Genomic DNA, 14,718 nt, shown 5'->3' on the forward strand with positions numbered 1-14,718 from the left:
GATTCGTGAAATTAATTTTAAATATATATTCTTTATTGCGAAATATTCCTGTCAAAACATACTTCAAACAGTTACAATATATCTGTTTGAAATCAAGCAGCCATTTAAAATCAGGACAGTTAACACGTAAAAAGCAATGATTAAAATCATAGCGCATGTAATAAAAATAAAAGATTATGAAATCATCTGAAAGCAGGAGATTAAATGCTCGGTGAAAAGGTTTGGGCATATATAAATACCAATTACTGGAAGCCTGTTCTGATTATTGTAAACATATCAATGCCATACCTTGTACATTTTCCAATTATACTATCTGCTGACGCACTATGAATTAAAATTTAATTATAGAAGCACTCTTTTATTTCATTCATAATATGACTTGCATTCGTAAATGTCAAAAAGACGTGTGTGCTAAACAGTATGTCTGATTACTCTGACTTGAATGCTTCACATACGAATTCATCATATCCGAAACTAATGAAAGGCGGTAAAAATCTATATGGACGCTTTGAGTTCTTGGAATTAAATCCGGGTATAACAATTACGAGTTTGGTATTTATTTCTATAGCGTCTGTTGTCGGCACGTTCGGAAATATTCTTACACTGTTAGTGATGGCACCAAGATGTAAAACAAAGGGAAATGTGGAAAACATTTTCATTGTCAATTTAGCATTGTCTGACATCTTTGTAACAAGTATAGCTGATCCAATGAGTATTATAGGTAAGAGTTTGTTTTAGTTTCGAATTTGTCAATTTAGAACATATTTGAATGTTCAACGTCAGCTGTAATTTTTATGTTTTGATTTTATGATAAATGCTTGACCAAACATGAAGCAATTACTCAGAGTGAGTACTTAATGGAAATATTATATGTGATTCATGTTAATTTAAAATCAGAATTGTCATATTTTGCAATGTATTTTGACATTTTGTCATTATATCATGTTGTTAGTTGCATATAAATACCAACACAACATTTTATAGTCAAATTCCCACTTTAAATTACACAAGTAATTCGAATCATTGTTATATTACATTGCACAGTGTAGAATTACTTTTGAATAAAATGAAAATAAAAGTTCAAAAGTGCTCTATGGATAAAATTTTGTGGCTCACTTAAAATATGAAAGTTTTTTTTTATTTTTTACTATTTATTTATTTATTTATTTATTTATTTATTATTATTATTATTATTACAGCTGCATTGCACATCATGTGCAAACATTATACAGAAAAAAAGGAAATAAGTTTATATTAGACAGCAATGGTACAACCTTAGATAATCAAACATTAGAAGCCCTTACTTGTAGTAATAAAATCGAACAAAAACATCCGATGGAAAATAAGTGACAAAATTTCATAAATATTTCATGTATCTATTATTTTATTTTCAATGATAAATAAATTTGCAAAAGTTTTCAGGCTATGTACACAACTGGGAATTGGTTTCTGAATCACTGAGGCAAATAAATTCCTTATAGGCTATTCGTTGGAAATTATAGTAATGACATGAAAAGAGATGAAAAGGTCACCTTTTGATTTACCTAATACGCATTTTGGTACGTAAAACATTTTCATTGGATATTGTTTAAAATTATTTCGAAGCGACAAAGACGGAACTATTACCTTTTACTTGTAATGTAAACAAACTAAAACTATCGGCGAAATGCGCCAGTGGTTCATTTGACTTTAGGTTTTCAAAAAATAATCTTCGTAAAAGAAAATAAGAAACAACGTGTTTAAGTGAATTTTAGGTGGTATTTATTTATATTTGATACTCAAGTAGTCGGTAAACTATATATAAAAGCTCTTAGTAGTGTTAAACACTAGTTAAAAGTTTGATGAAAAAGAAAGGAAATTAACTGTATTTACTTTTTTTTTCCACAACAAATGTTTGAGGTAACAATATTAAAACTAAATACCATCCATGAACACCTGGAGATTTGACGATTGATCCCCGGACAGTTAATTACTACGCTTTCATGTTTGACTCTGCGACGAGTAAGCAAATGTAAGCTTCTACGATGCCCCGAAAATAACGGACGCATGAATACTTACTTTAGCTTGGAATAAGTTGTTGTTTTTTTTTTCTTCAAAATATTGCATTACCGATGTTTGAATTGAAATTATGTATGCTTTATCTTTTTATACGTGAGGTGTTACTTATATTTGGACACTTTAAAATTTAAGTCTCTATGAGCAATGTGAGAGAATTTCGAAATTTGTGCATTGCACTCTTATCTTCATTAAATTATCTTAAAGATAGATGTACTATGGTTCGAAATTATATAATTTGTACACGCGAAATTAGGCGATAAATATAAAGGCTTAGTGCTTGGTCTTCTGTTGTAATTTCTTCATATGAAAGTATGAAAATATTAGGGGGAACAGCTCGGATATAGCAACTTTTTAAATTAATTACAAAATGTTGGTTATAAATTGGTTTGGTTTAAATAGTATTTATTGATATAATTGCAATTGTTACAGTTTTACAAATATACAAACGTACAGGATTGAGTAGAAAGCTATACGTTTTTTTTTTAAACTCTTTTCCTATACATAATGTAATTTTTTAAACGGTAACAAAATAATTATTCCATCGTACATGTTCCGCTTGCAATTTCTTCGTTAATCTATATGGTATATGACATAAATTTGTTAACTCTAATCTTAAAATAGGTTGACAAAAAAGATTTTACTTTTGGATAAGAAAATTGAACTGTTTATATGAACTAAAATCTAAAATGTAGAAACTTTATTATGTAATGATATCTACGAAGATAGGATTGGAAAGAAGGAAGCAAAATAGACAAGTTGAGATTGATAGGTGAGGAATGCCACTTTAGACACATGGAGTTTTAGGACGTTCGTTAAAGCTGTGTAGAAGCGCTAAAATGGCAAGGAACCTGGGATACAAAGCTATTATTACACCTATAAGTGTTTAAGAAATTAGAAAAACTACATTTCAAATCTCTTTGTCTTCTGTATATATTTATGTACATGTAGAAATATTGAATTATTTAGTGTGCTTGTAATTGAGAAATCACCATGTAATAGTGTATTTAGTGTAACGGTTGTTATTGGCCTAATATTGTTTAGAAATTCTGTGCGCTTTCTTTGATAATTGGGACAGCTGAAAAACAAATGATATCTACCTCACTACATACACACAATGGACTGTTTACAATATTTTTTTTGAAAATAGATGTTCATTAAGAGAGCTACAGTGTGTCCTAAGTCTGCCATGAAGAATCTGGAATTAACGTTCGCCTGCACAATAATGACTTGGGACTTGACTACATCAGAATAAAGCCGTCTTTTGAAGATACTTAATGTTTGTAGAATTTCTGTGTTCTAACGGTAGTTGGTTCCAGTCACTGACAGGTGATGACAGAAAGGAGTTAGCAAAGAGTTGAGTGTGACAAAGCATTTTTCTGGAATCACCGGCATTTGTAAGATTGTAAACTGATGTTTCTGCAACAGTTCAGGTATCAATAAAAAAAGATACTGTGGACTTAATGATTTTTCATTTTGTAGAAAAGAGTGAGTTTGTATTCTTTGTCTTCTGACTTTAAGGGATTGAAAGCCAGTCTCTTTATAAAAATTGGCAAAAGAAACAAGTTTGATGGCTCCTGTAATGACTCTGCATGCTTCAAATTGGATTTTCTCAAGTTCAATTTCATTGTGCTGGGTAATGTTATCCCACACGTCATCAGAACACTCCAGAAGAGACCATATATTAAAAGGCAAATAGATAGTTTCAAGAGACGTGCGGTCAAGAATAAATTTTAAAGTTCTTATTATGTTGATTCGTTTCCATGCCTTTTCTTTGATACTGTCTATATGTTCGTGCTAGTTTCCGTCGTTTGAAAATATAACTCCAAGATGCTTGTGAGACGTCACCTCGTTGATTGGAACACCATGCATATACAAAGAAGGATGTAGGGGTTTGTTAATTTTACGAGAAATGAGAAGAGATTCTATATTTTAGGGTTGAAGTCAATCGGCCACTCATTTGCCCACTCGTCTTTTTTCATTAGGTCTGAGCTTAGGGTTTCGGCTGCAGTGATCGGGTTGTCAACAACAATGTACAAGTATCAGCAGCAAAGAGTCTGATAGTTGAACTGATATTGAGGACAATGTCATTATTAAAGACGATGAAAAGAAGAGGACCAAGAATAAAACCTTGTGACACACCTGCTGAGATATAAACCGTTTGAGAAGACCCTCCAGGAAGAACCACTTTCTGCTTTCTCTCAGATAAATAGTCACGAAACCAATTTAACAGGCATCCAGATACACCGGCAGATTCCAGCTTCAACAAAAGACCTTTGTGCCATACGTGGTCAAAAGCTTTAGATATATCACAAAGGACTGCACGGACTTTTTTACCTTCATTAAATGCTTGGCAAAAACTATTATATACAGAAACAAGTTGGTTGGTAGTTGAGTCATTTGGAACAAATCCAGATTAAGTGCTGAGATAGTGTTATTTGCTGAATGTTAAAAATATGTTTATAAATGACTTTTTCTAGTACTTTGCTGATTGTGCTTAGAAGCAATATAGGTCTGTAGTTGGAAACTAGCTGTGGGTCAGTGTCCTTAAAACAGCACATATTTGTGCCAATTTCCATTAGGATGGCATTCGACCAGTGTTTATGGATATGTTAAAAAGCTGACAAAGTGGTTTTGCAAGCTCATGTGAGAGTTCCTTCAGGGCTTGTTATTCACGTAATCAGGCCCTGCCGCTATACCTACTGAGATGAGATTGATTTGAGTGTTTCTGTTACTTCTTTTTCTGTGATGATAGTTGAGTCAAGTTTTGGATGGGTTGTACTTGTTTGCATGTGAGGCAGTGTTTCAAATTGTAAATTTCTTTATAATGCAATGGATATAATATTGGTTGTATTAAGGTAACATTCAAGATATACAGCGGCAACACCTTCGGTTACAAAATACGTCGTTTGTATGATTCCAAAAAACAAGAAAATGACATAATATCGACAATACTTATCCGGGTTCGGAGTTTCCCTCTAAACTTTTAACCGTGATATTTACCTAAAAATGGGTAGCAAAGTGCAATAATGCAAGGTTCAGGGGCCCAACACTGCACAAATCTCCTGAAGTCTATATAAGAAATTATGCAGTTAGATAAGAGAAAAATACTTTGTTATTTCTGATGAAGCTATGCTCGGATAAGGTGTAATGTAAGGACTCGGGTTACTGTACTGTGAAAGAATATTTGTCAATAATCATACGAAAACGAAGATTGTTCTGCTTGGTACTTTTGCACCAGACGTCTAATCCTTGGGCTCGAGTCTTAACCTTAACCTTTAAAACTAGGAAATTCAATTTCTTATCTATCTACCATGGAGTGGATTCCAAAGTCTCTGTATGCAGCCCCAATAACCTATGGTTTATAAGTCATTCTTATGAGACGAATAGAGAAGCTTGCTTTAAATTCCTTAGAGTAATTCAGGATAGATAGAGAGGGAATGTAATTAGTACATTTTCCCGTCTTCATTTTATGGTCGTCAAATATAACAGACATAAAATTAAACATGTGTTACTATAAAAAACATATCATCGAATATATATATATATTTGTATAGTGTAATACCTCTCGTACAACTGCGTATCAACGCTCATCGGGTTATCATATTGCCATATGATACTTAAACGTTCTGGTAGACATGCTATGCTATCGTGTTTAACCTGTTTACCTGTTTCTTCATTGAGTCAAATTGATCAAGAAGCTGATAATATTTATATGCGTACACATCCATTTTACGACACTGCTTCATTGATACAATCTTATACACAACATTTTCTTAGACCTCATATTGAATCTGAATCCGATCATAAACGAAACTTTCTAAAATTATCATTCATCAATAAAGGAATCGAGTTTATTGATTTACCTAGTATTTTGAGAGACCAATCTGTAGTTAACTCTATTCCTAAATATTTCATATATTCAGAAACACCTATTATCTGTTACAAATATAATAAACCAGTTAGCAACGTTATATTTAATTACAATCAAATTGTCTCGGATTTAGATATAGAACTTAATGTTCCAAATAGTTGTAACTGTAAAGAATTTAAACACTGTTACCAACCAGCTGGCCATGTCATAACGGGTAATTTTAAGATTTTTAATGATAAAAGAATCAGAAATACTTTTTTCCAAAGGTCCAAAATATAGAATTCCCTCGTCCATTAACTTTGAAAAATGTCTCTCTGAAATAACTCAGTCTATTGATGACTATATTAATAAATGGTATCGGAAGGAAAATGCAGATCAGAACGCCCTCACTGAATGGAAAAAGAATATAATAATAAGATCATTAAAACTCGAGTTAAATTTTATGAATCAAATCCTTCCTTAATACCTCCTAAACCCAAGTTTTCACATCGAAGTTTAAAGAAAGCTTTATCCAAGGTACATACGAATTTTGTTTTCACTCCTGAAGACAAAGCTTCTAATAATATTATTATCATATGACGCATTTATTACACAGAAGTATTACAAAATGAACTGAAATATACAAAAACTTACCAGTTATCACAACTAGATGAGGAAACTATTGCAAAAAGTCATGCAAATCATTGTATAAATTTTAATGTCGCACTTGACGACAGTCAAATGAAGCTCCCTACTCTTTACTGGATCCTTAAACTTCACAAACCTCCATATAAAGCTCGATTCATTGCAAATTCAACCTTATGCACTACAAAAAACATTTCTGTACTTTTGACTTCTTGTCTTACTGCAATTAAAGACCACGTACAGAAGTATTGCTCCAAGGTTTATGAAAACTCGGGTGTTAATCTGTTTTGGTCCATCAAAAACTGGAGATGTTATCAAAAAGCTTTAAAGAAAACACTTCAAATGTTCGAAGATAAGTACTTATGATTTTTCTACTCTTTATACTAATTTACCACATAATCTTATTAAAGACAAACTTGTAGCTTTAACTGAGAAAACATTTGCAAGAGAATACGTTAATTATCTGGCTTGCAATGAAACTAGAGCATTCTGTTCTAACAGTGCATTTAAGAGATACAACCTATGGAGTTGTGTTCAGGTTTGTGAAGCTCTAAAGTTTCTACAAGATAATATATCTATCAAACTTGGCAATAAAACTTACAGACAAGTAATTGGTATTCCAATGGGAACCAACTGCGCCCCCTCATTGCTGATTGATTCTTATACTGTTATAAACGAGATTTCATGCTTAGTATATCCACTGAGACACAATTTGAAATTATTGAAGCTTTTAATGGAACCTCAAGGTATCTTGATGATATTTTAAATATGGGAAACCAATATTTTTCAGAGATGGTGAAATATATTTACCCTAAAGAGTTACAGCTTAACGAGGCTAATACTTCAGATTTAGAAGCGTCATTTCTGGATTTAAATTTAAGAATTGTGAATAACAATCTAGAAATGAAAATATATGATAAAAGGGACGATTTTAATTTTGAAATTGTCAACTTTCCCCATCTTGATGGAGATGTCCCTCGAGCAACATCATACGGTGTCTATATTTCACAGCCTACTCGTTTTGCAAGAGCTTGCTCAAGGATAGATGATTTTAATGACAGACATCAATCTTCATATCACCAAGAAATTGTTACAACAGGGTTACCGTTGTCATAAGCTACGGAAAGCTTTTGGTACATTTTACTACAGATCGTCTGAACTGTTAGAAAAATACAATACGACCCTTAAAATACTCTTAAAACTTGGACTTACACACCCGGAATACTATGGAAATGTAGTTTATAAAATTCGTAAAATTAAACATACCCCTTATTTTAATCAATTTTTTGTAAAATTGGTTAAAAAGTTTATCAAAAGAGGAAACGATGCGAAAATCGTGAAGCACAGAGCATGTTTAGTGATTGACCCCTCTACAGTTAATTGCTACGCTTTCCTATTTGATGGTGCGATGACTAATAAAGTGTATGACTCCATGATGCTTTCTCCTAAATCCTACATACAACGGACGGAGGGAGCTGATTTTTTTCTTACAGTTTTCTTAGTCGTGCCCTTAAAAGTTAGGCTATTGTTGCTCTGACTTCAGACAAGTTGTTGAGTACATTTGTGTAACTGTACCTTAAATTTACCTTAATTTCATGTTTTGCTTTATTTATCTGTTACTTTTGCGTTAATGTTAGAGCCTTTCTCAGCGGGGATTTTATTTATATTGTGTTGTTAAACTTGTTGAAAATAGGGTAAGTGCGAGGTTGGCATGCCCTAAACGCGTTTAAACCCCTAGTTTCCTTTATCTAGGTAACTGACCGTTCCAAGGCGGTGCCCCTATTTTCAACTGATTGTTTTGTCTGTCTTGTATTGTCTGTTGCATATTTTTTCATGTTTGTTGTAAGCGTTTTTTCTCTGCCCCCCTCCCCCTATTGCCCCCCGTTTTCCCTTGAATTTACGCTACTTCGCCCCCCCCCCCCCCCCTTTACTTTAGTAAGTTTTTGTTGCTCCCCTTTGTTTTGGCAGCCGAATCCCAAGACGGTACTTGATTGTTTCTTCCTACGTGTTGGGTGCGTTTGTATGCTTGTAAGTCTATAACGGTGTCCTACTGTTTTCTTATGTGTTGCTTGTTCGTTTTTCTATATTATTTAGTTGATCGTAGTTATGTGTTTTATTTTTGGTACATGAGTGTCTGCGCTATTGTGGTTTACATTGTAGTGAGGCTGTTTTTAAAGAACATGGCATTCCCTTGTATATTCGTCCTTTTTCAACTTTCCCCTTCGGATTCCTCCCCCCCCCCACCCCCACACCCCCTCCCTCCACCCACCCACACCCCCGACCCCATTTCGCCCCTTGAGGTTTCCTTCCCCTCCATCAATATTTAGCATAATTTAATATGTACTTGTTGGATGTTTGAAGCAACCCGTCTGAAATATTTTTCCATTACAGCTTCTTTTTGTTGTGGGCCTACTATGTAAATGCGTGGCTCTGGGGCTGTGTTTTGGTGCTCTATGCTTCCGAGAAATCTACCCTTACCTATTATCATAAAGACCTGTCTTGACGGTAGAAGTTTTATTTTAATCAAGAGGGCCATGATGGCCCTATATCGTTCACCTGAGTTTAGTTGGGCCCACTACATGATGCTACATACCAAAGACATTAAATTTTATCATATACTAGTTACTGAATTAAACAGTCTAGGCAATATGATCAGATAATTTTAGAAGTATTTTTTGCTATATAACTCATACACAAGTGACCCCCAGGGCGGGGCCTCTTTTCAGGGGCATAATTTGAACAATCTTGTTAGAGAACCACTAGGCAATGCTACATAACACATATCAAAGGCCTAGGCCTTGAACTTTCAGACAAGAAGATTTTTAACGTTTTTTTCCTATATAAGTCTATATAAAACTTGGGACACCCAGGGCATGGCCTCTTTTCATCCCAGGGGCATAATTTGAAAATTTTTGTAGAGGACCACTAGGCAATGCAACCTACCAAATATCAAAAGCCTAGGCCTTGCAGTTTCAGGCAAGAAGATTTTTAAAGGTTTTTCTTATATAAGTCTATGTAAAACTTAGGACCCCCGGGGCGGGACCTCTTTTCACCCAGGGTAATAGTTTGAACAATCTTGGTAGAGGACCACAAGGCAATGCTACATACCAAATATCAAAGGCCTAGGTCTTGTGGTTTCAGACAAGAAGATGTTTAAAGTTTTTTCCTATATAAGTCTATGTAAAACTTGGGACCCCACGGGGCGGGCCCTCTTTTCAACCCAGGGGCACAATTTGAAAAGTCTTCATAGAGAACCATTAGATGATGCCACATGCCAAATATCGAGGCTCTACGCCTTGCGGTTTTGGACAAGAAGAGTTTTTTTAGGTTTTTCCTTTCGGTTGCCATGGCAACCATAGTTCAGTATGGAATTCAATTCTTTGAACAATTTTTAAAGAGGACCATCCATGAAATATCCCTGTGAAGTTTCATCAAAATTGGCCTGGTGGTTTTGGAGGAGATGTTGTTTAAAGGAAAGTGTGGACAGACGGACGACGGAAGTTCCTACATATGGATATTTATGTGGCTATTCTTTTGTTCTCTCTATTGTTCTTTTAGACACGTAAGAGTAAAATAGCCACATAAAAGCCTTACAGAATGAATGACATCAAAGAAAAAGTACAGTTACCTATTGTTCCTATAGCCACCTAAGTAAGCAAATGTGAGCTCGTACGTACGGACGGATGGACGGACGGACGCCGAGCGATCACAATAGCCCACCCCGAGCACTTTGTGCTCAGGTGAGCTAACAAGTGACCCCTGGGACAGGGCCTCTTTTCACCCCAGGGACAAAATTTGAACAATCTTGTTAGAGATCCACTAGGCAATGCTACATACCAAATATCAAAGGCCTAGGCCTTGAACTTTCAGACAAGAAGTTTTTTTTAAAAAATTCCTATATAAGTTTATGTAAAATTTGGGACCCCCGGGGCAGGGCCTCTTTTCACCCCAGGGTAATAATTTGAACAATCTTGGTAGAGGACTACAAGGAAATGCTACATACGAAATATCAAAGGCCTAGATCTTGTGGCTTCAGACAAGAAGATTTTTTAAAGTTTTTTTCCTATATGTCTATGTAAAATTTGGGACCCCCGGGGCGGGGCCTCTTTTCACCTCAGGGGCATAATTTGAATCTTCATAGAGAACCATTAGATGATGTTACATGCCAAATATAGAGGCTCTACGCCTAGCGGTTTTAGACAAGAAAATTTTCAAAGTTTTTCCTTTCGGTTGCCATGGCAACCAGAATTCTGTATGGAATTCAATTCTTTGAACAATTTTTAAAGAACACCATCCAAGGAACATCCCTGTGAAGTTTCATCAAAATTGGCCTGTTGATTTAGGAGGAGATGTTGTTTAAAGGAAAGTGTGGACGGACGACGACGGACGGACGTACAACAGACGGACGGACGGACGCCGGACGGTGAGCGATCACAATACCTCACCCTGAGCACAAATAACCTAACTCATAAAGTCATTCATGAGTCTATATGAAACACTGAAAATGTTGTTTTGACTGCTTTGTTTACGATTGAAGCATACTTAAATTTATTTACTTTCACATTTATCTTTAATATCTCTTTTTAAAATGCATTGTGTATATGCTAAAAAGCATGGTCCAAGGTAAGTGTTGTTTTGATATGGAAGCGCGTGATTCCCATGATCTCTACGTCAAATAGTGTCCAGCCATTGTTTATTAATACTTAACCCTTAGCCTGCTGCAGGCGAATTTAACAGCCTTTGCAAACAGCTTGGAACCAGATCAGACGCCGATTAAATCGGCGTCTGATCAGGTTCCAAGCTGTTTGCTACTCTGACAATATTTCTTCCAATTCTGGAGCAAATTGAATGAACTTTACAATTTTAGCAGAGGACATTTCCAGCAGACGACACTTTATCTAGCATGCTAAAGGTTAATTAAATCAAGCGAATGGTATATTAAATATTTTATATAATGCGTCAAATTATCTTCAGTTCAATTGTTTAAATGTGTTTCTATTCTTTATACATGCTTTTTTTTGGTAACAACATAACATAACGATATATCAATTATTTTTAGCCAGATATAATTTCATGAGTATGTCATTACCTTGAGCATGGGTACTCCTTATCAGATATTACACTGTTTGCACAAACCAGTAATGATCGAAATCAATAAAAGAAATCTATTAATTATAGTTTTTTTATTAATTAGCTCATATGGATAAAATCTCTCATGTTAACAATCTAATTTAATTTTTGTCTTACATGACTATATTCTAGTTCGTAACTGTTAGCTAGGTTTTTCGATTAATTTGATCAGAAAAACTAGAACAATGTTGCTTCATTTGCTAAATTAGTTTCATTGACAAAGTATATAAGAGATGATGTTGCTAGTAATCTTTCTCTAGTTAACTTCGATTAGTTATTGTCAGCAATTATAAAGTAGTTCGAAATATTACAAAGATTTGATAGAACGTTCGACTATCGTATAAATACGTAGAAAGTTGAAAACATTCAAGAACACAAATACAACGCTTCCTATGAATCTCTGTGGAAAACACGGACATTTGGTAGCGTGTCCTTGTTTAATGTTGACAGGTGCAGGCAAGTTTTGGAAATATGCTTATAAGTCTACTTATAATGTTTGACAAAAACCGTCATATCCCGGATTCCGTTTTCATCACAAATATTGCAACATCTGATATGTATGTGACATTGATGTATGTTCCATCTAGCACTACAGGCCGGTTATATTACTTAAAATAAAGTTAGAACCTTAAACTAATTCTAGCATAAAATTTTATTGATGATTTATAATCTTTAAGTATTTATATTATGCAATACAGGAAAAACGTCCTAAAAACATCCAAGTCAACTCTGAAAAAAATAGGTGATATTTTTCTATTTCAATTAAATAAAGTATTGCAAATTTATCTAAAATAAAATCAATTAAACGAAATATTAGTCTTTATACACATGCATGCATTACATAATAAAGCAGTTCAAGAAGCATTTTATGAATAACTGCCATAACTGTTTATGAATTTCGAGCAAATATGATTATTTTGTTTCTTGTTTCTGACTTTGAGATACACACGTTTGGTGTTCAACCCCTTTTAACATCAGTGTCGGCAAGTTTGTTAAGAAATTATATTTTCTGAATTTTGACACCAACGTCCTGAATTTTAACACCACACTACTTTTTGACCAAGATGGTAAAATACTAAATGTAGCCTACCAGTCCTTGCTAGAAATCTTACAATATTTTTTCCCTGATATTCAAAGCAAACACTTAGGCTATAGTATACCAGTAGTAGAACAATACAGCATATGGTCCACAGTAATACAGACTGTATCAGACGTTACTTCAGAAATCCAGATGCAATATCTCAAAAATGTGCAATGATATTTTTGAGGACCTTTTCTCTGTTTCATTTCCTTACATACCACTTATTCAACACCAATAACGTTAATGTTTGAATTAGCTTAATCCCGAATTTATTTATTCATTTATTTATTTGGGTTTTACGGCGCACAAACACAGTATAGGTTATATGGCGCAAAACAGGACTACAAATTTTGGTTCCACATCTCATTTACATCAACAAGCTTAATTCCAAAAGTTAAAATGACCAGCTATTACTGGCGGGGTCAAGAATATTTGAATATATAATAAGAATAGAGCTGATGTGAAAATATCATTTTGATAGAAATACATCACATCAAAATACTATCAGTTCTTTTTCTATTAGACCTATTACATGTAATGGGACTAGGCTTTTCCGGTTGTTTTAGGAATCTTATAAATTATCAAAATTAAAGAAACGACAAAACGTTTATTGTAAACTAAATTACAATACGTTGACTTATTTGCATGTAATTAATATTATTAAAAATTGACGGAACACATCAAATTGACAATGACACCTTAATGTGTAATGTTTAACAATTTTAATGTTATTTCATATAAATTTCATATCATTTAACTTTTTTCAGCGAAGATAGAAGGAGAAGGCTTTTTCAACCGCATTCCAGGGCTTTGTCAGACGATTGCCAGCATATGCACCGTTTCCTGTGTGACGTCAATTATGACAATTGGATTGATGAGTGTCAACCGGTACGTTTATATATGTGCGCATGAAAAATATAACCGACTATTCACGAAATGGAACTGCATCGGTATATCCATGTCGCTATATTTCGTTGGAGGTTTATTGGTTCTGTTAAATGCAGCGGACATTGGTGATCATGGATATGACAGGAAAAGTTTGGAATGCATTTGGGATCGCATGGCAACCTACCCATATACCGTAGTTTACTCAATAACACTAGTATGGATTCCGTCCGTTATAATTGGTATTTGTTACTTGAAAATATATTTGTATGTCAAAGGACATTCAAGACGTGTTGCAGACCAAATTCAGTCAGGTGCAACAAATCCATTAAGAAGTTATCATTTGGCAAAAACACTTTTTATTATATATGCAGTATTCATAACATGCTGGGTGCCGTATGCATTATTGATAGTGATTGATAAACATGACAGTTTCCCACATGAGCTTCATGTCTCCATCACAGTGTTTGCTCATCTTCATCCTTCACTAAACTGGCTGATCTACTACGTCACCAACAAGAAATTCGCAGACGCTTACAAACATTTTTTTCGCAGATGTCTTCCCTGTCGACCAAACTCTGTTGTACCTAATGTACATGCGTGACGTAACACCAAGGTCATATAAATACGCATTCTTGACTAACCTCAGACTGGCTACTTATCACTGTCCAGTTCCAAATATTGTATTCACAAATAACTCCAACCGCAAGAAGATCGCTTTGATTCCTCATCGGGGCTTGTTTTTCTTCTTCAAGTGAGGGACTGGTAACAGCAATGTCAAGGCATCCACTTTTTATCCTGAACCATGGTAAAAAGAATAATCAAAAGGCATTTGATACATGTTAAACAAATCATATATAGTCACAACATCTTTTTTTAACTCAAAGCGTTATAAGACCTTCCAATGTAAACGTGGATTGTTAAGAAACTTACATTTCAAGAAATTATGAAAAAAACGTTACAATCCCAGTAATCAAGATGCTTATGCAAAAACAGTACATTCCGAGTAGCTATCTAATACCAATACTAGCAGTACCATCGGCCCTTTGTACCACTGTGTCTATGGTGA

General features: G+C 34.3%; 1 protein-coding gene across 1 annotated transcript; it reads left to right on the plus strand.

Moving 5' to 3' along the window:
• The first annotated feature begins 420 nt into the window (after nt 1-420).
• On the plus strand, nt 421-14,253 carry LOC128547755 (melatonin receptor type 1B-like). The gene is made up of 2 exons (XM_053520894.1): nt 421-721; nt 13,532-14,253. The coding sequence occupies exons 1-2, from the start codon at nt 421-423 to the stop codon at nt 14,251-14,253; spliced, it is 1,023 nt and encodes a 340-aa protein (XP_053376869.1).
• The last annotated feature ends 465 nt before the right edge of the window (nt 14,254-14,718 follow it).

Source organism: Mercenaria mercenaria, chromosome 13 (genome assembly GCF_021730395.1).
Source record: "Mercenaria mercenaria strain notata chromosome 13, MADL_Memer_1, whole genome shotgun sequence".
Taxonomy (NCBI): Eukaryota; Metazoa; Mollusca; class Bivalvia; order Venerida; family Veneridae; genus Mercenaria; species Mercenaria mercenaria.

Bases quoted from the DNA above. Each gene is read 5' to 3' on its own strand.
- LOC128547755 (XM_053520894.1), top strand. From the start codon at position 421: ATGTCTGATTACTCTGACTTGAATGCTTCACATACGAATTCATCATAT. The intron at 722-13,531 runs GTAAGAGTTTGT...AACTTTTTTCAG, and splicing joins TGATCCAATGAGTATTATAG to CGAAGATAGAAGGAGAAGGC.